At 47.4% G+C, this 19723-nt stretch overlaps 7 protein-coding genes across 8 annotated transcripts; 3 read left to right on the forward strand and 4 right to left on the reverse strand.

The window, feature by feature from the left end:
* Positions 1–4343: 4343 nt before the first annotated feature.
* On the forward strand, positions 4344–5742 carry J3458_000414 (uncharacterized protein). The gene is made up of 3 exons (XM_066116126.1): positions 4344–4496; positions 4626–5081; positions 5143–5742. The coding sequence occupies exons 1-3, from the start codon at positions 4420–4422 to the stop codon at positions 5330–5332; spliced, it is 723 nt and encodes a 240-aa protein (XP_065978008.1). The 5' UTR covers positions 4344–4419; the 3' UTR covers positions 5333–5742.
* A 38-nt stretch (positions 5743–5780) lies between these two features.
* Positions 5781–6925, forward strand: J3458_000415 (uncharacterized protein; the record flags this gene model as incomplete). The annotated part of the gene is made up of 3 exons (XM_007817989.2): positions 5781–6102; positions 6188–6524; positions 6634–6925. 3 exons carry the CDS (start codon positions 5781–5783, stop codon positions 6923–6925), a joined length of 951 nt encoding a protein of 316 aa, XP_007816180.2.
* Positions 6926–7028: 103 nt separating this feature from the next.
* On the reverse strand, positions 7029–8684 carry FBP1_1 (Fructose-1,6-bisphosphatase). Of its 2 annotated transcripts, XM_007817988.2 has the most exons (3): positions 8333–8684; positions 7411–8192; positions 7029–7301 (listed from the first exon to the last, which is right to left on the reverse strand). In XM_007817988.2, exons 1-3 carry the CDS (start codon positions 8437–8439, stop codon positions 7171–7173), a joined length of 1020 nt encoding a protein of 339 aa, XP_007816179.1. In that variant the 5' UTR covers positions 8440–8684; the 3' UTR covers positions 7029–7170. The 2 variants fall into 2 exon arrangements, with proteins under 2 accessions (XP_007816179.1, XP_065978009.1); XM_066116127.1 differs by having other exon boundaries at positions 7411–8684.
* Positions 8685–9332: 648 nt separating this feature from the next.
* PEX11_1 (Peroxisomal membrane protein PMP27) lies at positions 9333–11667 on the forward strand. The gene is made up of 2 exons (XM_007816243.2): positions 9333–10301; positions 10434–11667. Exons 1-2 carry the CDS (start codon positions 9757–9759, stop codon positions 10612–10614), a joined length of 726 nt encoding a protein of 241 aa, XP_007814434.2. The 5' UTR covers positions 9333–9756; the 3' UTR covers positions 10615–11667.
* On the reverse strand, positions 11606–13367 carry J3458_000418 (uncharacterized protein; the record flags this gene model as incomplete). Its single annotated transcript, XM_066116128.1, has 7 exons — positions 11606–12031; positions 12119–12215; positions 12277–12353; positions 12689–12849; positions 12964–12969; positions 13113–13241; positions 13313–13367. 7 exons carry the CDS (start codon positions 13365–13367, stop codon positions 11606–11608), a joined length of 951 nt encoding a protein of 316 aa, XP_065978010.1.
* A 585-nt stretch (positions 13368–13952) lies between these two features.
* TRM8_1 (tRNA (guanine-N(7)-)-methyltransferase (tRNA(m7G46)-methyltransferase)) lies at positions 13953–18083 on the reverse strand. The gene is made up of 2 exons (XM_066116129.1): positions 14361–18083; positions 13953–14273 (listed from the first exon to the last, which is right to left on the reverse strand). The coding sequence occupies exons 1-2, from the start codon at positions 17969–17971 to the stop codon at positions 14213–14215; spliced, it is 3672 nt and encodes a 1223-aa protein (XP_065978011.1). The 5' UTR covers positions 17972–18083; the 3' UTR covers positions 13953–14212.
* Positions 18084–18179: 96 nt separating this feature from the next.
* On the reverse strand, positions 18180–19566 carry TRM8_2 (tRNA (guanine-N(7)-)-methyltransferase (tRNA(m7G46)-methyltransferase)). The gene is made up of 3 exons (XM_066116130.1): positions 19361–19566; positions 19098–19282; positions 18180–19032 (listed from the first exon to the last, which is right to left on the reverse strand). The coding sequence occupies exons 1-3, from the start codon at positions 19555–19557 to the stop codon at positions 18545–18547; spliced, it is 870 nt and encodes a 289-aa protein (XP_065978012.1). The 5' UTR covers positions 19558–19566; the 3' UTR covers positions 18180–18544.
* Between the last annotated feature and the right edge of the window lie 157 nt (positions 19567–19723).

Here is a 19723-nt window from a genome sequence, read left to right on the forward strand (position 1 = left end):
TTCCTAATTTATTATTTCTCTTCTCTTATTATTTAGCGCGTATCTTTAAGCGCTATTATTAGCGATTATTCTTTAACGTATTATTAAAGCTTTCTTAGTAATTACTTAATCTATTATTTATATTAATTAAACTTAAGTTAAGTAAGTTACTTATAGTTATATAATTCCCTTTCTTCTTATATTATAGGGTTATAGCTTAGGTAATATATACGTTATTTTTAATATAATATAACTTTCTATTTAATATCTTTAAATTAATTTATTATAATTTTAGTTATATTATAAGGGTTATTCTTCTTTTCTTTTATTCTCGTGGAAATTATTTACTATCTTACTTACTATTAAGGTGCGTGTAGTAATTATTATTATAATAAAAGGTTTAATTAAGGAGTTTATATTTAATTTTAGGTTTATCTTTCTTAATTAAATAATTCTCTTCTTCTTAAATTCGTTCTAGTAAAGGTTTACTTTTTAGTAAGGGTATTTAGTATTTCTAAAAGTTATTAGGTATTAGTTAGGTTTTAAATTTCTAATCTTTATTTAAACTAATATTATTTACTAACGTGGGGCTTTCTTTATTACTTGCTACACTAAGATTTCGCGTAGGTAAGTTATTACGAACTAAGGGTACCTAAAGCGGTTAGCTGGAGGTATAAGCCGCTAGTAATAGATAAGAATAGGGCCTAACGGGATCGCAGGTTACGTAATAGAATTAAATGGAATTAATTTAATTTAACTTAATAGATTAAAGGGGATTAACCTAATCTAATATAAGGGATTAAATAAGCTTTACCTAATTTAGAATTATAATAGAGAGGTAAACGAGTACTTAAGAAGAAGATATTTCTATAGTTAAGTAGTTTAAATCTTTATTAATTAATTTAAGTAATAGTTTTACTATTAAGAGTTATACTCTTAATAGCTTTATTATAATATTACTTAAAAAGCTACTCTATAGCATTTAATTTAACTTACTTTCTAAGAAATAAACCTACTATATCTTAAAATCTAAGCTACTATTACATTTTAATTAATTTTATTTAATAAGTAACCTTAAAACTTTAAGTAATAATAACTTCTAAGATATTTACTTTAAGCGAAAAGACTATTAACCTTAAGAAGATAATAAAGTACCTTTATAATAAGATTATTAAAATAAAGAAGTAAAATTAATAGCTTTTTAAACGATAAAATAACCTTTACGAAAAGATTAATAAGTAAAAAGAGAAACTTATAGTAGTTTATAGAACTATACTTATAACCCTTACGAATACTTATAATATACTAAAATTTCTTAAACTAGAACTATATAATAGTTATAAGGGTAATATAAGAAACTTTCTTATATAAGCTTAAGCTTACCTTTAAGTTAATAAGAAAATCTATAAGACGCTTAAATTATAAATTCTTTATATTAATAACCTCTTAATTAAAAAGGTAATAGAATAATAGAAGCTAACCCTTCACGTATATTTTAAGTATAGTATTAAAGCTAGAGTAAAAGTTATTTATATCTTCTTTAATTATAAAACCTTTAAAAAATAACTTCTTATTATATTTAAAAATTCTAATAAGTATAAGAAAGCTATATAATAACTTACTTAACTTAAGTAAACCGAATTTATAGCTTATTATATTAGAGAGTTTAAACGTATTATAGTAAAACTTAATTAAAATACTAAACCTAAAATAAAAGTTTTTTATTAAGGACTTAAAGAAGAAGTAAAGAATAATATTTATTAAGAAGATTATTTTAAGCTATTTAATAACTTTATTAAAATAATTATTAAGGTAAATAACCGTTTATACAAATAATATTAAGAAAAAGGTAATAAGAATTACTAATCTTATATTAAGTATAATAAAGCTAATAGTAGTAAACTATAATAAACCTCTATTATATACAGACCTCTAAATGTATTGTATTTTTTGTAGTTTTTACTATACTGTATTGTATTATATTGTATTGTAATATATTACAATACATTACAGGATACGAATACCTATAAATGTATTATAAGGCTATAAAATATCTAATATTATAAATAAATGCTTATATAAGCATATTATATATTAAAATAAAGCTAAAAATCACGTGATTTTAGATCTTTAAAAATTAACCTTAAAATGTGGATATTAAGCGAGATATTAAGCTTTAAAGTTATGTCTTAAAATAAAAAGTAAGTAAAGCGGGGCGAATTTTCAATTGCTTATAACTTTTTAAGATAATAACCTATAGTAATAAAAAGTGGAGCATTTTAAAGAGCTAATTTAGCTCTTTTTAATGATATAAAATTTTCCCTTATAACCCTTATAATTAGCCTTATAATCTTTAGTTTAAGAAAACAGGGGTTTTTTTTACTTATAATACATTTATAGGTATTTTAGTTATGTAATGTAATGTATTTAAATACAATACACGAAAATACAATACAATACAAAATACAATACATAATACACTTGTATTTACTATATTTGTAAGAGCTCTGGTTATATTAGAGAGCGTTTATTAGTATTAATAGTTACTTATATTAGTATTCCCTTTACGTATAACTTACTTAAGTTTAAGGTTAATATTAATTATTAAAATATTAATAGGCTTATTATGCTTTTTATTTAAAATAAATAATAAGCTACTTACCTATTAATTTAAATTCTTAAAGTTATATTAAGTTTTTATAATAGTAATAATAGTATTAATAATAATAGATTTAATGTTATTTTAATCTTAGATTTAGGGTTACCTTACCTTAAACTTACCTTTACTTATAATAAATAATAGTAGATTTAATAAAGTAGTATTTATTATATAATAATTATATTTAATATAAAGAAAAGAGAATTATATTTAAAGAAAAAGATTTAGTCTTTAAGGTACCTATTAAAAGAGCTTTTTATAGACTTAAAAGAAGTTTAAAGTAATAATAAAGGCTTTAAAGCTACTAGGCTTATAACCTATTATAATTATATATATTATTCTATTATATAGAATATAAAGTATAAGTTACACTAGTATATATTATAGGCGGTATAAGCCCTAATATACACCCCACCTACTAATCTAGCCGAAGTGACTGTAATTAGTTGTGGAAAACGAACACATTAGGTAATTCAGCTACAGAAGCTCTCACCACCTATGGTGGTGCTTATTACCAAGGCGGGCACATTAGCAAGGCGAGCACTTACATATAAATATTACTATTAAAAAATAAAATAATATTAAATAAAATAAATAAAATTATAAATAAATTATATAAAATATATTAAATAATATTATATAATAAAAAATTATAATTATAATTTTATGTATTTTAATTAATTAAATATAATTTTTCTTAAATTTTAAATAATAAATTAAATAAAAATATAATATTAAATTATAAGAGAAAGAGAGATTTTAGAGAAGGGGGAAATAGGATTAGAGGAGGGAGAAGAGAAAGTCTTTTCTCCTGTAAAAGGAAGGGAGAAAGGAGACTAGGGAGAGGGGGAAGGGAATTTTCCCTCCTCCTCTTTCTCCGAAAAAAAGGGAAAAAATCCTCCTCCTCCTTTCTCAGAAGGGAAAAGAAAGAGAGAAAAGAGAGAGAAAAGAGGAGAGAGAGGAGAAAAGACTCTCCCCTTCTTCTCCTCTCCCCCCCCTTTTCCTTCTTTTTCTTTCCTTTTTCCGTCCCCTTCCTCTCCCTTCTCTCCCTCTCCCTTCCTTCCTTCTTCCTTCTTTTTCTCTTCTCTCTCTCCTTTTCCCCTCTCTTTTCCTTTCCTCCTCTCTCTCTCCTCTCTCTCTCCCCTTCTCTCCTTTCTCTTCTCCTTCTTTCCCTTCTCCCCCTCTTCTTTCCGTTTTTCTTTTTCCCCCCTTCCCCCCCCTCTCTTTCCTTTTCCTTCTCTTCTCTTTCTTTTCCGTCTTTTTTCCCCCCTCCCCTTCTCCTCCTCCTCCTCTTCCTCTTTCTTCCTTTCTTCCCTTTTCTCTCTCTTTCCCTCTCCTCTCTTTCTTTCCCTCTTTCCCTCTTTCCCTCTTCTCCCCCTACCCTACCCGCCTTGCTAATGTGCCCGCCTTGGTAATAAGCACCACCTTTGGTGGTGAGGGCTTTGCTAGCTGAATTACCTAATGTGGGGCGTGGCACGAGTAGTTAGTTAACTAAGTTATGAACATGTTTAGAAACCCGACTAGACCACTCCGCCACAAACGACACGGCCAGGGTAAATAAAACCCCCCCTTAGTACATACTAGGAAGTAACAGAGGAGCCCCGATGCAGTTATCCAAATTTATGCAATTAGCGTGGTCCGATAAACGAGCTGGCCGGGCTGGGGCTGAACCTTGTTCCAGTTCAAACAGCCGCTGTGCTCCCTACAATGAGCTGTGAACCACTTGACCGCATACTGCAGGGAATAGCTTAATTGAGTAAACACCGGATCGGAGCAGCAGAATGCCTGACCAGATCCTGTACCTCTACGGTGGAGATCGGTATGATTGCCCTTGGACTCATTTTCACGTCACCGGCCAGTATTACTATCAAACCCCGAACTTTTCCTCTCTCCCTGTTTACGCGCACCCCGCCCCATTTTTTCCTTCTCGAAGTGCCCTCACATTCACCAAACCCGACATTTGATTCTCTAACCTGGCCTCTTGCAGACCGTGGACCTCAGACGCCTGGGTGGCCTCGGACGACCGCGTGCGAGGCGGCGCCAGCCAGTCCTATCTCAGTGTCGAGAGTCCCCAGCATGCCCGCTTCCACGGCCACTTGGACACGACGGCCCTCGGCGGAGCAGGGTTCGCCTCTCAGCACTCGCAGGGGACATTGTCATTGAACCTCGAGGAGTACGAGGGTATTATTGTGTCTATCAGGGGGCCGGACAAGGCAGACGGCAAGAAGTATGCCCTGACGCTGAAGGACGAGATTCTGCCTCCGGGGGACGACGGTCGTGAACAGAGCACCGTGAGCTGGGAGGCGGAATTCGTGGCCAAGAAGCCCGGCGACGTCAAGCTGAGATGGGCCGACTTCAAACCCACGTATCGGGGCAGGGAGAAGAAGGATGCGGGCGAGTTGGATCTGGCGGACATCAAAAGGATCGGGCTGATGATGAGGAGGTGAGTTTTTCACTGGATTGCTGCGTCGTGGCATTCCGAGGTGGGTGCTGACGGCGTGTAGTTTCTTTGGGGAGCAAGAGGGCGACTTTGAGCTGCATCTGTTTTCCATCTCGGCATTCAAGCACGTTCCGTACGAGACGGACAGTGTTGACGGCGATGAAAAGCAGCATCTTGAAGCACGGCATGAGGGATCGGAGGAGAGGGCCGGCAAAGGGACGTGGTGGAAGTCGTTGCTCTGCGGGCTAGTCTAGACATTCCCAGTTGTCGTCACGCACATGCCTACAACAGCATCAATAGTATTTAAATTGTACCACGGCAAAACGCTGACTGCTCCGTTGTCGATAACCCCTCGACATCTTGGTCCGCCAAATACATCTTCAGCCCCGTCAACGCCATTCACGATCTTCCCGCGGCCCGATCTGTGGGGCGATCGGAGCTAAATCTCCAAAACACCACCACATCGTCAACCACTCCGGCGCCGAGATCGAGCTCCCGCCGTGACGATCCAACAGCCGAGCCCTAACGCGGTTGATGCATCTGCAGCACGCACGTGCGCATGACGATTCAGAAGAGGGAGGGACAAAATAAAATAAAATAAATTCAACAGCCCCTTAACTTGTCTCAATCCTCCTCCACCCCCCATCTCATCCAACAAAACCGTGCACGTCGTCACTTCCGCGAGGACCAGCCGCTGCAACAATGCCCATCATCAACCGCCTCCTCCACATCACCAACTTCAAGTCGCCGCTCCTCCGAACCATTGTGCCCTCCGTGGGAGCCGCGCTGGCCGTCCAATTCGCCGCCGGGCTGCCCAGCGTGCTCGCATCCACAGAACGCTTCTTCGACTTCTCGGGCTCGCTCACCTTTCTCGCCGTCGGCGCACTCAGCTTGTACCTGCCGCACCTGCGAAGCCGCGTGGGAAATGCGGCGCTGCCCAAGCTAGCCGGCGCGTTTGCCTCGGGCGCCTGGAACTGGAGACAGGTGGCCGTGACGGGCATGGCAATGGCGTGGGCTGCCAGATGTACATCTCTCCGCTTCCCCCCAAAAACACTTTCCCCTTCTCTTGTTGTTAGAGGTGGGCAAAAGCATGACTAACGTCCGCATAGTAGGGGCGTACCTCTTCCACAGAATCAGCCAGAAGGGCCACGACGCGCGCTTCGACACGGTGCGCACGAAACCGCTGCGCTTCGCCTTCGCCTTCTTCATGCAGGCCGTCTGGGTGTCGGTCATGCTCATGCCCGTCATGGCGGTGAATGCCGTCCCCGCTGCGGCGTTTGCGGCCGTGCCCCGGCTCACCGTTACCGATGTGTTGGGCATCGGTGTCTGGACGGGCGGCATCGCGCTGGAGACGGCTGCGGATGCGCAGAAGAGCAGGTGGGCGGAGGGGCGGAGGAAGAAGGAGCACGACGAGCCGTTCCTGAAGACGGGCTTGTTTGGCATGTGGTAAGTGACCTTGTTGAGATTTGCCTCTTCCCTTTTCCTCTTGGCTTTCTGGACTCCTATGAAGGGGCGGGCTGGTACGGTTTTGCTGATGGCGGTGGGTGCCGTTTAGTCGCTTTCCGCATTACTTTGGCGAAATCTCCCTGTGGACGGGCCTGGCGACTACGTGCGCCGGTGTGCTTGCTCTGAAACCCGTTCAGTTGGCTCTCGGGTTCCGTACGCCGGCTGGGATTGTTGCCACGACGGCCTTGTCCTTTGTTGCGCCTGCGTTTTCGGGTCTATTGGTTACCAGGGTTTCCGGTATTCCGTTGACCGAGGCGCGACACGATGAAAAGTACGGCGGAAGAGCAGATTATCAGGAGTGGAAGAGAAACACGCCAAAGCTCGTGCCGAAGTTATGGTAGGGCTTGCGGATATGTGTGATATCCCGGGCAGATGAATACGATTGGGGTTGGGGGAAGGCAGGGCTTTTGTTATATACGTGCCGATGAGTGGTGGTTTTGAGGTGGTGAATTTGCTTTGTTTATCCTGCATATGCTCATGCCAGTTGCCTCTGTGAATTACCAAAATTTCTCCGTTTCATGACCAATCCCATCGCGTCGTAGTCCGTTGTTTACATTACAATATATTTAATTTGCGGGCCTTGCATTTACTTGTGGAAAGATTTGACCTTTTCAATCTCGTCATAGCTGCCCATGAAAATGCCGGAGCGGTCGTGGATATGCTCTGGCTCGACTTCCATCATGCGCTTCATGTTGCTGTCAAGAGCTTGGCCACCAGCTATTGCTCACATATTAGCAATCTTCTTGTATCGAAACAGAAATGAAGCAAAAACAAGCACCGAAAAAAAAGGGAGCGGGGGGGACAGAGATGCATCATAGAAGCTTACCATTCTCAAAAACCATGGCCATGGGCGCGCATTCATACAAGATACGCAGCTTGCCCTTGGGACTCTTCTTGTCAGCAGGATAGGCAAAGATGCCGCCATACAGCAGCGTCCTATACGCATCGGCAACCATGGAGCCAATGTATCTCGAAGAATACGGCTTTCCATTGGACTGGGCCTGCTTCAACGAGTTAAAGTAGCCAATGGTGTTCTCCTCCCAGTACAGAGAGTTGCCTTCGTTGACGGAGTAAATGGCCCTCGACTTGGGGATACGCATGTTGGGGTGCGTCAGGATGAACTCGCCAATGCCGTTGTCGAGCGTGAAGCCGTTGACGGAGCTGTTCTTCATGGTGAGCACCAGCTGCGCCGAGGCGCCGTACATGGTGAAGCCGGCGGCGATCAGCTCGGTGCCGGGCTTGAGGATGTCCTCCTTGCGGCCCTTGGAGCCCTCGGGGAGCTTGTGGATGGCAAAGATGGTGCCGACGGAGACACCGGCGTCGAGGTTGGAAGAGCCGTCAATGGGGTCGCACGCAACGGCGTAGCGGGAGCCCGTGGCGTTCTCGAAGTAGATGATGTCTTCTTCCTCTTCGGAGACGAGCAGAGCGCACTTGTTGGACGAGCGCATGGCCTCGATGAAGAGGTCGTTTGAGATGACGTCGAGCTTCTTCTGCTCGTCGCCCGTGGTGTTGGAGGACCCGGCCAGGCCGGTGAGGTTGACGAGGGTTGCGCGGCGGATGTAGTATGCGATGGACTTGAATGAGAACTGGAGGGCATGGCAGAGCAGGCTGTATGGGAGCATATATTAGTTCTTTTTTCCCTTTGCCTTTACTTTTGTTTTGCCCGTCTCCTGGGAACAAAACAGATTCTATATTCGAGGGGATTGCAGGAGGCAACAAGTGTATGAAACTTGACATCGTGCACATACGTAAAGTCACCGCTGGCCTCCTTGTGCTTGGTCTGCTCCTCGTTGAGGAACCGAGTTAGCGTCACAATGTTGGTGTTGACCTTTTCGCCGTTGCTGTTGTCCGCCATGATGCCGGTATTTCTGTGCTAACTTGTGCTGTAGAGAATTGTGATGGACAAGAGGTGCGAGTTCGACGAGGACCATGCCACGAGACGAATTGACCTCGTGGTGATCGGCTGCTGTCGGGTTGACCTGCGGCAGAGCGTGAAAAGCTAACCTCGGTGGAGGGGCAGCGGGGTATCGTGACCAAGTGCTAAGTGCTGCGAAAGCCAACGGATCTCAATGAAAAGGAAATGCCGGATTTAACGACGAGTATAAGCGGGTGAAAAGAAGAGAAGAGAAGAGAAGAGGGGGGGGGGGCCCAAGGGGTTAAGCACATTTCTAGGCCACGAGAATAGGCACGAGTGAGGTCACGATAATCATAAGGTAATATGTATGTAATAATGGCCGTCCCTCCCCCGGGCAGTCGCCCTCTTCCGCCAATCCCGCCATGGTAATTCAGGTCCCCCGGGTCCGCTGGACCTGCTCTTCCCGTCATGTGGTTTCACCCTCCAGCCAAGCCACCAAAGGGCTCCGGGCGAGTCTGGAAGCGGTTATTCGAGGCTCGGTCCTCGACCCCGAGCTGCTCGCGCGTCTGGAGCACCCACCGTGGGCCTCCTCGGAAGGGGCCCCGTGATTAGTACTGGAAACTCGGGGGCGCGGGGTGGCGAAATCCACCTATGCAAGAGGATTTCCCGGAACTTGAAGGGGCGATTGAACCGTGGGGACTTTGTCATCGGATCTGTCAACTCATTTCTATGGCGTTGCGGCTAAGCTGCTGGAGTGGCTTGTCGCTGTGGCGCGTGCTTCCTGCACATGCTCACGTGCCTCTACGGACAACGGTTTCTCCGCACCGATGAAGCCCATTCCCCCGGCCGCCAATTAGGCTGCTCCATAATGGGCAGTCGTCGCCGAGATACACCCTCCTTTCCCCATGGGACCGTCGACGTTGGAGAAGCAGAAAGCCTCGGCATGTGCGCGTCCACGTTTTGCACCGATGCCGCCGGACACCCGCCCTAATTAATATGCGCATAGCATTCCTCCACGACAGCTCTCCTTGAATTTCATCTCCCACGCCTCAAGTCCATACTATATTCAGCATTGCCCATCCCCCACCCCCGGGCCCTCTGGCTTGCAAAATCTCCTCCTCTCTCTCTCCTTTGTGCATCTGCTTTATTCCGGTCCGCCCGTCACAAAAGCAGCCCCGCTGCCCGTTCGACTCGGCTCACTCCGGTCCCCGGCCGCTCGTGCAACTCCAACAACCACCCTTTTATTTCTTGACGAGAAGACGCGAAAAACAATAATTTCATATATACATCTACATAAGCAAAACTACAGCCGTCAAAATGGTCGTCAACACGCTCGTGTACCACCCTTCCGTCAAGCACTACCTCAGCTTCGTCGCCACCACCGTCGGCCGCGACAAGCTCCTCCGCACGATCCAGTACTTCGCCCGCTTCTACGCCTGGTACCTCCTGCGCACCAATGCCACAAAGGCCCAAATCGCCCCCTGGGACGTCACCAAGAAGCAATTCGGCCTGGCGCGCAAGATCCTCCGCGTCGGCAAGAACGTCGAACACCTCAAGGCCGCCGTCGAGACCGCTGACAACCCCAAGCCCATCGACGCCTTCCTGCGCTACGCTGGCATCGGTAGGCAGATTGGCTACGCCGGCTACCTGACCTTTGACTCGGCCGCGCTGCCCGATGCCGCCGGCATCAAGAAGTGGGACAAGGCCAAGACCGTCCAGGCCTACGGGTACAGATTCTGGGCCATGGGCCTGTTATTCAGCATCTCGGCCCAGCTGTATACGCTGTATCAGCTGAAGCAGCGGGAGGCCAAGATTGACCGCAAGGACGGCGAGGGCGTCATCAACAGCAAGCACATTGCCCGGTGAGAAATTCAACCCCTCCTTTTCTTTCGTGTGTGTGTTTTGCCGTATCCATTGCCTTTTCGGCATTATAGCTGTCTTTTTTTTTTTTTTTTTCACGACATGTCACGAGCGACTAACTTATTTCTTCTCAGCGAGCGAGCTGCTAGCCAGCTCCAGCTCATCTCTGACCTCTGCGATCTCACTGTTCCCTCGTCTGCCCTCGGCTGGGCTGGTTTCGACGACGGCTTCGTTGGTCTCGCCGGCACCCTGAGCAGTTTGATCGGGGTTTACAACCAATGGAAGAAGGTTACCGCAAAGCCGGCCTCTCAATAAATTCAAGACGGTATCAGGAACTGAAACCGTATCGTCCCAGTCCAACCAAAAGACAACGCCTTGATGGATACAACACACATCGTTGCTTGACTAGTTCGCCATTTCGCTGCAGCTCCCACATGCTAGAAATCGGCGATAAATTGTAGTTATAGTACGAGAACCAAGACAGAAACGTCGGTTCGCATACCTTGATATGAGCGGCCAAACCGTTGAATATTTGTTATGAAATTTTTCATGCTTCTATAGATTCTTTAATTCCATTTGCGGTTACGAACGAGGCGATTTTCTAGGGACTGAATACTGGATCCTCGAGGATCCAAATGTTAAATCGCGCTACTAACACGCATAGAAATTGTTAGAAAAAAAAGAATTAAATTGATCAAGAGCAACACATCAAAGAATGTATGAAAAATCAAAACGCAAAAGAGGCGTGGCATGCATTCTGATAATCGTACATATCGTGGTTGTTCGCTGCAAAACCTCGAGTCGAGTATCTGTCGTCGTTGATTCTCGACTTTAGTTACTTTCCCCAGACGCCCGCCGTCGTTCACTTTTGCTTTGTCATCACGTCCACCCAATTCCTCCATTCAGGCCCATCAAACCAACCGTACTCCCATGAATCCGCGCCGTGGTAGCTCTGCCATATCATGGAGACCAATTTTTTTTTTTAAAAAAAAAAAAGAAATAAAAAAGTTCATGTCGAGCAATTTATTTCCTACGCTCCCTCACTCCTCATTATCATATTGAAACACCCCCCCCCCCCCCCTTTCACAAAAAGCCGTAGTATAGCGTGAATGGCAATTCGGTTCTCGTTAATTCTTCAGCCTTACCCTGTCCATACTAATGGAATGTATTTATCGTCGCGAAGTCCCGACGGGCAATCATCTATTACCATAGGTCAAGGCCAAGTTCACCCACTGAGATACGATTGGCTCTGCCAAGCCGGCAGGCTCAACACTCAGGACAAGCAACAATGTGCTAGGGATGGAATTTACCAGTAGCGTCCACCTCTGTCATATTCGCGAGCATATCCATCACGCGGTGGGTACGCAGGTTCTCGAGGGGGGAAGTCCCTGGGAGGTCGATCATACTGACGACCGTTGGCATAGGGATCGGGTGGTGGGGGAGGATAGTCTCGACGGTATGGGTCCTCGTAGCGGCCTCGAGCCGGAGGATAGTCCTCAATAGGGGCAGGTCCTCGAGGAGGAGAGCGGTAACGGGCTCTGTCTTCGTAATACTCGCGTCGAGGACTTCGATCGCGATAACCATAAGGACCAGGGTCTCGGTTGTAACCACGAGGGGGAGGACCACGTCGATCGTATTCGTCAAATCGGGTAGGCATATTGTTGTAAGGTCGTCGGCCTCCAGGCGAACGTGAGCGACCGCGACCATCCCGAGGAGGCATATCTGGCTGGGTCTATAACGATAAGCGTCAGCAACAAGCCTTGGCTTATATATGAGGTACTTGAAAAGGGGGAGAGGGGGAAGGGGAGGGGTGACGAACGTCGGCAATACATTGGACTCGATTTCCCTTAAATTCTCGACCATCGAGCTTGTCTACAGCGGTTCGAAGGTCGGCAGCGGTCTCATACTCAACAAAGCTGGCAGATAAGTCAGTATGAGATCAGAATATGGAACCGATGGCTGGTTGGGACAACATACCCCCTGCCGTTAGAGTCTCGTCCCGTCTCGGAATATACCACGTCAAGGCCGGGTTGACGCGCAAAGTCTTTGAGGTCCTATATCCAGAAATCGCGTAAGTCCCTGTCCCCAGGAGCGACGGCATATTTGTGCGACAGCAAAGCAGCTCAAAGTCCACATAGCCGAAAGACCGAATCATACATCCCATTGTACAACAAACCAGACACCGCGAGCCAAGAGGGGGAACAGCCGGTAGCCAGGATGTGTCCCGAGGAGGATGGCGGGTTGTGGCAGTCCAAAATTACACAAGAAGCAAACAAGCCTCAAGGCGTTGAATCCCAGCCGACAAGAAGGTGCAAAAAGGATCCAAGCGACACAGGTGGGAAGGTATCCATAGGGTCCAGCGACAAAGAGCGGGGAGATGTAGACAGACCTGCCAACTGGTTTCGTTTGGAAGCCCGGTTATTTGCATCCGGTGAGGAGTTCGTCGGGGTCGCGGTGGAGCGCGCTCATGGCCACTGAAACCACTTTCCCTCTGTCGCGGTCCACGGGCAAACTGAACAGTGAGACGCTCTCCCATGAAGTCAGATCCATCTACATGGTCCCGTGTTAGCAAGACACAAGGCTAAGGCTGGGGAGGGAGCGTTTTGGATATTAGGCTGCCAGCGTGGGCGCGGCCCAAGTCAACGCGAGGGGGCAATCACATACGAAAGGCTGTAAAATAGACGACGGCGAAAACAAGGCCATTGAGTTAGCAAAGTCGGGTTGAAAAAATAACGATAAGAATGATAGAAGTTGTTGTCCAGAGAGGCAAGGTACTATGGAGTCAAGGAAGAAGAAAAGAAGGCTCAACTAACCCGGAACGACGTCTCGGGCATCCATAGGATCCTTGTATTCAATGAAGCCGAAGCCATTCATCAGCTTGACCTCGGTGATGTCTCCGGTGCCATGAGTCGCAAAGTGAGCCTCGATGTCGGCCTTGGTAGCTGCCGGGAAAGCGAGTCAGTTGGAATCCAAAGGGGCGAAGAGAGTGAGAAGGTGATTATGGGTTATGGACCATTGCGAGGAAGGTTGCCCAGGTAGAGCCGCGTATTAGAGACCTCAGTCGTCATGATGGCGATGGGTGGAGAGCGGAGGGCGGAACGGCGGTACGTCGAGGATCACCGAATCCTAGAGGGTTTACGGGAACTTGGGTGAAGGCGTCGGTGAGGCCAGTGGATGGCGGTTGGGATGAGAAAGATGGATCCAAGGAAGAGGAGCAAGCACTGGAAAGTGTCGTGTTGGTCACGGCTGCGAACTTTGGCCTGGGAGAGGTCAAGAGACCGAGAGGTGCTCAAGTGAGGAGAAGAAGCCTTGTGGAAAGCAGCCTGCGTGTGCCGTGTGCGTGTGCGCGCGCGTGGGTGTGTGTGTGTGTGTGTTCAAGTGACCAGAACCTGTTTTTTTCCTTACCAGAATGCGACACTGAGGCTGAGGCCCAACATTGGACAGCTGAGTCGGGCGGTGGCAGCCGGCAAAAACGCATCATGGTGGAGGTGGTTCCGCTTTTCTCGTTGCTGACCAGTCCGTCCTCTCTCTCTCGGCCGGCGGCACTCATCGATTTGATGCCATCGATGAGCAGCATCATCTCAAGAGCGGTTTGTAACCATCAAATTGGCACAAATTAACACAAATTAAAACAAGCACAAAAAAAGCCATGTAAAAGTCTTCAATTACTATTAACATGTTTACCAACCAAGCCGCACCGACATCGCCAGCTATCGTTCCCCAACTCACCTACTCACCAAAGAAAACCCACTGTGCCTCTCCCAGACGCCACGCGACGCCACGCCGTGCTGGCTAAACATCACTCATTGAATTCAATCGGACCGCCGCCGGTTTCTATGTCATGACTCGTCTTATTAACCCCCCCCCCCCCCCCCTCTTCTCAGATATCGCCTTGCCTATGTCGCTTCGCCGGCTAAGAATCCTCAAACATGATGGATATGATCTCCTCCAGCATTGTAAATACTAAATGCGCGCTGTCCGGTGTAGAACATGTCAGCATCTATAGAAAATGCTACAGAATTTGGAATGTTGCTTCATCATAACCCAGGAAAACCACTCACTTAAGTCGCGAATTGTTCAAAGTAGCAAAGATACGCCGACTAGCAGTTTGCGCATTCGCTCTGCCAACGACGTTCCCTGCCAAGTCCGGTACAAGTGTGGCCAACATGAGGCTTGCTTCCGTGCGAGTCTTCTTCTTTTGCGCTTCGGATCTTGGCTTCCTATCGCGCTGCAATACCCCGTTGGGCCACATGCTGTCCTCCACCAGAGCAATGTATCGCAGAATAGATTCATCCTGCAGCAGCATCTTGACAATGTCGCGCACTTTCCTCTCAATAGTGCCTCCCAAAAGCTGCTGTAGGACCACGACAACTGCGCGCCCACGAAGCCAATTATTCCCTCTGTTCAGTTCGAATACTTCCAAGAAGATGTCGCAGATAGGCTTGATGAAAGGCTCCAGTTCTTTGTTTTCGAATGCGTTCAGTTCCGCTTCTGCCTCTGCGGCCGGGAAGGCTTCTTCATTCACGTTGAGTGGCATCGCATTGAGTTGGTTCGTGGCGGCGGCAATGAGATTCTGGCCAGCCACAGATATCTGGTCCAAGACAGGAATATTGCCCAAAATATCGTCCATGCCATCCGCGACAGAGTCATAAAGTCTGGATACAATGTCCTTCTTGTCTTCGCGATCCAGGATATCCTGTCCAGGGGTAATCACACTCTGGGACAAGAACGCGCGAAGTTCTCTACTACGACATACTTCGGGGAGGAGAAGTAGCTCTCGTAAATACTTCTCTAGGGCCTCTCTTCTCTTGCGGAGGAATTCGCTTTGGAATTTCATGACAACTCGTCGGCGAGGGAAATCTAGGTTCCTTACTGATGGATATCTGGATCGTAGCTTCTGGTGGAGGTCGTGGAACTCACTGTATCGTCTTGTGACTATCCACGACGCGGCAGGCATTTGCTCACCAGCGTTCCGTTGCACTTCGACAACATACATGGCAAATTCTCTGCCATCGTCCTCCCTTCCAACTTGAATTGACTTGATCTTGACTGAAGACCGGCCGTAGAGACTATTGTCACTCTCCTGAACAACATACTGCTGTCGTTGAAGCTCCTTGCGTCGGATTTCTCTTTGCAAGCTTGCCTTGGACTTGCGCAAAATTCGCAACTCGGATGTGTTGTTTGTTAGCTCAGCCTTTCGCGTCAACGAGTCTACAATGGCTTCTTGCGCAACAAGACGGTCAATATCGTTGGTCAAAGCGGTTATAGCTTCAGCAAGACCGAGGTCACCCGGTGCTGCTTCATGGACCTCGTCGTCTTCGTCTTTGTCGGTATTGCCTTCTTCGGCATCTTCAACCTCGTCTGCGAGAAATTTATCTTCATCTCCAAACAAATCATCATCCACAAAAACGCCGATTCGGGACGCCGCGCTCACTAAACCCAAGGACGACAAACTAGGCTTCTCCTGATCTTTGACGGCTATTACGGGTCGTCCAGAATCCATTGAGCCCCGATTGGACTCGCGGTCATTGTTCGTCAAGAAGCTTCCTTCAGCGTCTTCGGCGTCTCCAAATAGCGAGGCTCGCAGATCTTCTGCAGTTTGAGGGCGGTCATCATCCATGATGCTGTTCAGGGCTTCTTCGACAGCTTGAACAACGTGTGTATCTGGGGTCACCTGTAGCGGTAGTTCAGGTTCACCAGCACTGTGTACCGAGTCCATTAACCCATCATTGTCTACATCATCGTCATCAAACAGTGGTGCTGAGCCAGTCTCATCCAGCGACCGCCGAGACTGTGTCAGAGGGTCTGGCCCGTTAGAGTTGCCATCAATGCCCCGCAGGTCCGATGTAGAATCGGATCGTCTGGTGGTGTAGCTGGAAGCCGATGTTGCAAGTCGAGAAACCGGCTTTGGCCTGGCCTGGTAAGATTGTGGTGCTCGAGTTGCAGGTGGATGAGTTGGGGGTAAAGGAGGCGGTGCCAAGTTCGCCGTGGACGACTCTTGTGAGGCAAGGCACTTGTAGTACAAATCAGACTTCTTGAAACCGTGGTAGTGTTGCGACTGCATTTCCTCCAATACTGCACTTTGTGCTTTTAAAATAGATTTCCTGGCTCGATGATATTGCAGAGGCGTTGCAGATTTTCCAGCTTCAAGAAACTGACGGACCTCCCGGCGCGACGATTCTGGAACATGCAATTCAGGCTTCGACAAATACGCTTGGTTGATTTGCTGCAGGTCCATTCGGTCAGAGTCGGACCACATAGGTAGGTTGGAGGAGGCCGGTTCATCCTCTTGGCCATCGTCTTCCAATGGATTTCGAAACCCATCAACTACAAGCCAGAACTGTACCAGAGACATTAAGCGCTGCCGGTCCATGTATTCCATGAAATACGACAGTCCAGATGCGTCTCTCAAAAGTTCCACAAGAGAGACATTTTCCAACTTGGATGTGACAGAAGCACCAGGTGCAGGTGCTGGGTTAAATGAAACAGGCTGTCGATCACCTCCAGCAGCCAGATGCTGAACCCTTTGATCCAATAATCGCTTGCCCATTTCCAGGCGACGCAAATACGCCGGGTCCTGATTCACCTGTAGCGAATCTCGTTTCAGTTGACTAGCGACCTCGCTGCGGAAACGGCGTGCATCCGACAAGTTGTTTACTTTTCGTATGGCCCGAATAAACTTTTCGAACTTGCGCTCACTGTCGCCTGGCGCAAGTCGGGGAGCCGGTGCCATTTTCACCGTTCGAGGTGTTGGTGACGCATGCTGATCAAGAGCTGCCCTGAGCTTACGAACTGTCGATCTGTCTTGCAACATGGTGCGGCCGTAGTTTTCCATGACTTGGTTCCAGGTATCGGGATCTGACAATAACTGTAGAACGGGAGACAGAACAGCACAGCTAACAATCTCCCGGATAATAATAGACACAGATCGGCTAGCTAGCATTTTCCCAGGCAGCACCTTGGGGACAATTCTTTCGGCCAGTGACCGTAGATAATCTTGCTGCACAATCTTGGTATCCGGAAAAGAGAGCGACGCAGCAGGGTGCAAACTTCCATCTTTGTACTTGGATGCAATGGCAAGGTCCAGCTCTTCGGATTCCGTAACCGAGCGGTTTAACTTTCTGCCTCGCACAGACTTTTCAGCGTCGTAGAAATCGCGGAAGTGCGCCGTGAGAATGGGGATAAGTCGACTCGTAACAATCTCGGCCAGATCTTTGTCACGCAACGATTCGAGCAGATTCGTAATTGCCAGGCGCACTGCCCGATCAACCTCGTTCGGAAAGACCGGGTTCCGGCTGATATGAGAATACCAACTGCACACAAAGTCGCGAAGAATCAGGTCCAACAGGCCATCGACGGCATCAAGGACATGCGGTGAGCATCCCAGCTCCAGTCTCTGCTTCTCGTAGGCTTGTCGTTTCCTCAAAGCGGACACTTCTTTCTTCCACCGACCGCCGCCGATAAAAGATGCTCTAGGAAGTTGATACGGCTTCTGTTTAGGTCGCTGCGCGGTCAATAGTAAGGTTGCGACGAGGCCGATGATGGTGACAAGGATGCCGGCGACGAATGCATAGCCGGCCCATCGCAACACGGAGAACCAGCTCACAGCATAACCCCAAGCAACAAAGGCAGCTACGGCAGCGATAGCCACATCTCTCTGCTTTAAGGCCATGGCCGGAGCTGCGGACGATGGAGCAGCATGGTCTGACGTCTGGTTACCAGGTATGAGGAATCGGGGGTCTTTGTGGAGGTCAAGTGTCGAAGGTCGAAGGGGTCTGGTATCTCGAGTGGTTGCAGGGAACACTTGAAACCAGGGAGCGATAAGAGGCGTGGAGCCTTGTATACAGACTACTCCGTACAAGTAACAGTTGAGAAGAGTGCTCTTATCGATAATGCTGAGGGCCACTGGAGCTACGGGAGCTTTCTGCCCAAACTGTCTTAGTGCTGCTGTCAATTAGGTAAGTTACCGCCTACGCCTACTCCGTACCATGCATCAATGGTCGTACATGCCTGCCCAGTGGGTGTGTGGCATCTCTTCTCGAGTCCTGCCACACAAACTCCAAAGTACTACTGCGAAGACACCTTTTGCAGCTGTGGGTGCACAATGGCCGCATATCAAGACGTTTGGCTACAGCCAAAGCAGATGATGTTTACGTGACATTGCACGCACATGAGGAGCATCCATTGTCCCGTCCGTCTATGCTGCGCAATTTCCGGGTATGAGGCGAGACAACTTCCCACCCGCCTACTCCCACGGAGGGTCTTCTATGCGCCGGAACAAGGCTACAAACTTCTGTCCCTTATTCCTCGCCACCTTCTTCCCTTCTTCCGTCTCATTCTGCATAACTTTGACACACTCATCTTTCTCCACCTCCTCCTCGGAAACCCGCTCAAATGAGGGATGAGTATCCAGGTGCTGCACCATCCATTGGTGCAAAGCTTCCACATCCGTGATGGTGTATACAATACCACCAGGTCGCAGGGCGTAAGCATACTCTGAATTCAATGTTGTTGAGACAATCCTTGCCTTGTGTTTTCTAGCCTTGAAGTGTGGGTCGGGGAAGCAGATGAAAATCTTGCTCAGTTGGGCTTTTTTGAAGAAGTTGGGGAGAAACTTCATCGTGTTGGCTCGTATACAGGCGGCGTTTTGGTATAGCTTGCCTTCATTTTGCTCCCGCAGTGCCCATATTTTTTCCTGCACAAACTGTGTTACACTTGTTCTGATTTCCAGTCCTACAAACTAGATTAGTATCACGAAATGCCATCATCCAGCTGCAATTCAAGGGTAGTACACATACCTAACAGCAGGGTCTCTGGTAAAAGAGGGGCCAATGCGACAAGTAAACCTCCAAAGCCGCATCCAATATCCACAACTTCCACGTCTTTTGTCAACTTTTGAAGGTGAGTCGATTCCGCTGGGGATGTGTCTGCTGCGTATGCCGGATAGTACGATGACCAGTCCATTGCCTCCGGAGATGACGGGCTGCAGAAAGAAATCAGCATACGATACTCACAGATATCGTATCCGGCAAAGCGGAGCAGCATTCAGGCAGTAACATACTATTCAAGGGTATGATCTGAAAAGGGATTGGCATGAGCACGCTGTCGATAGAATCGTTTCCGTGGGAGTCTCGCGACACCAGCTTGATCCTTGGCGTGGCTAAAGTTCTGGCGGTTTTGCCGCTTATTTGGTGCCCCAGGCATTGTGAGAGGTTTTCCCTGTCGGTTGTTGCGTGTGCTGCGTGCAATCGCTTTCATAGATAGATGTCTAGGTAGTTATCTTATTGAGCTCTTGGTCATGAGAAGCACTTTTGCGCCTACTTTGTCAAACCATATGCCAAACAGGAAGGCGGTGAGGGCCGACGCCCGCTCACACCATCTGTTTTGGGTGGTGCGCCATATCTCCCCGCGCCCGCTTGACCCG

The sequence above is a fragment of the Metarhizium acridum genome (assembly GCF_019434415.1).
Source record: "Metarhizium acridum strain ARSEF 324 chromosome Unknown scaffold_1, whole genome shotgun sequence".
NCBI lineage: Eukaryota > Fungi > Ascomycota > Sordariomycetes > Hypocreales > Clavicipitaceae > Metarhizium > Metarhizium acridum.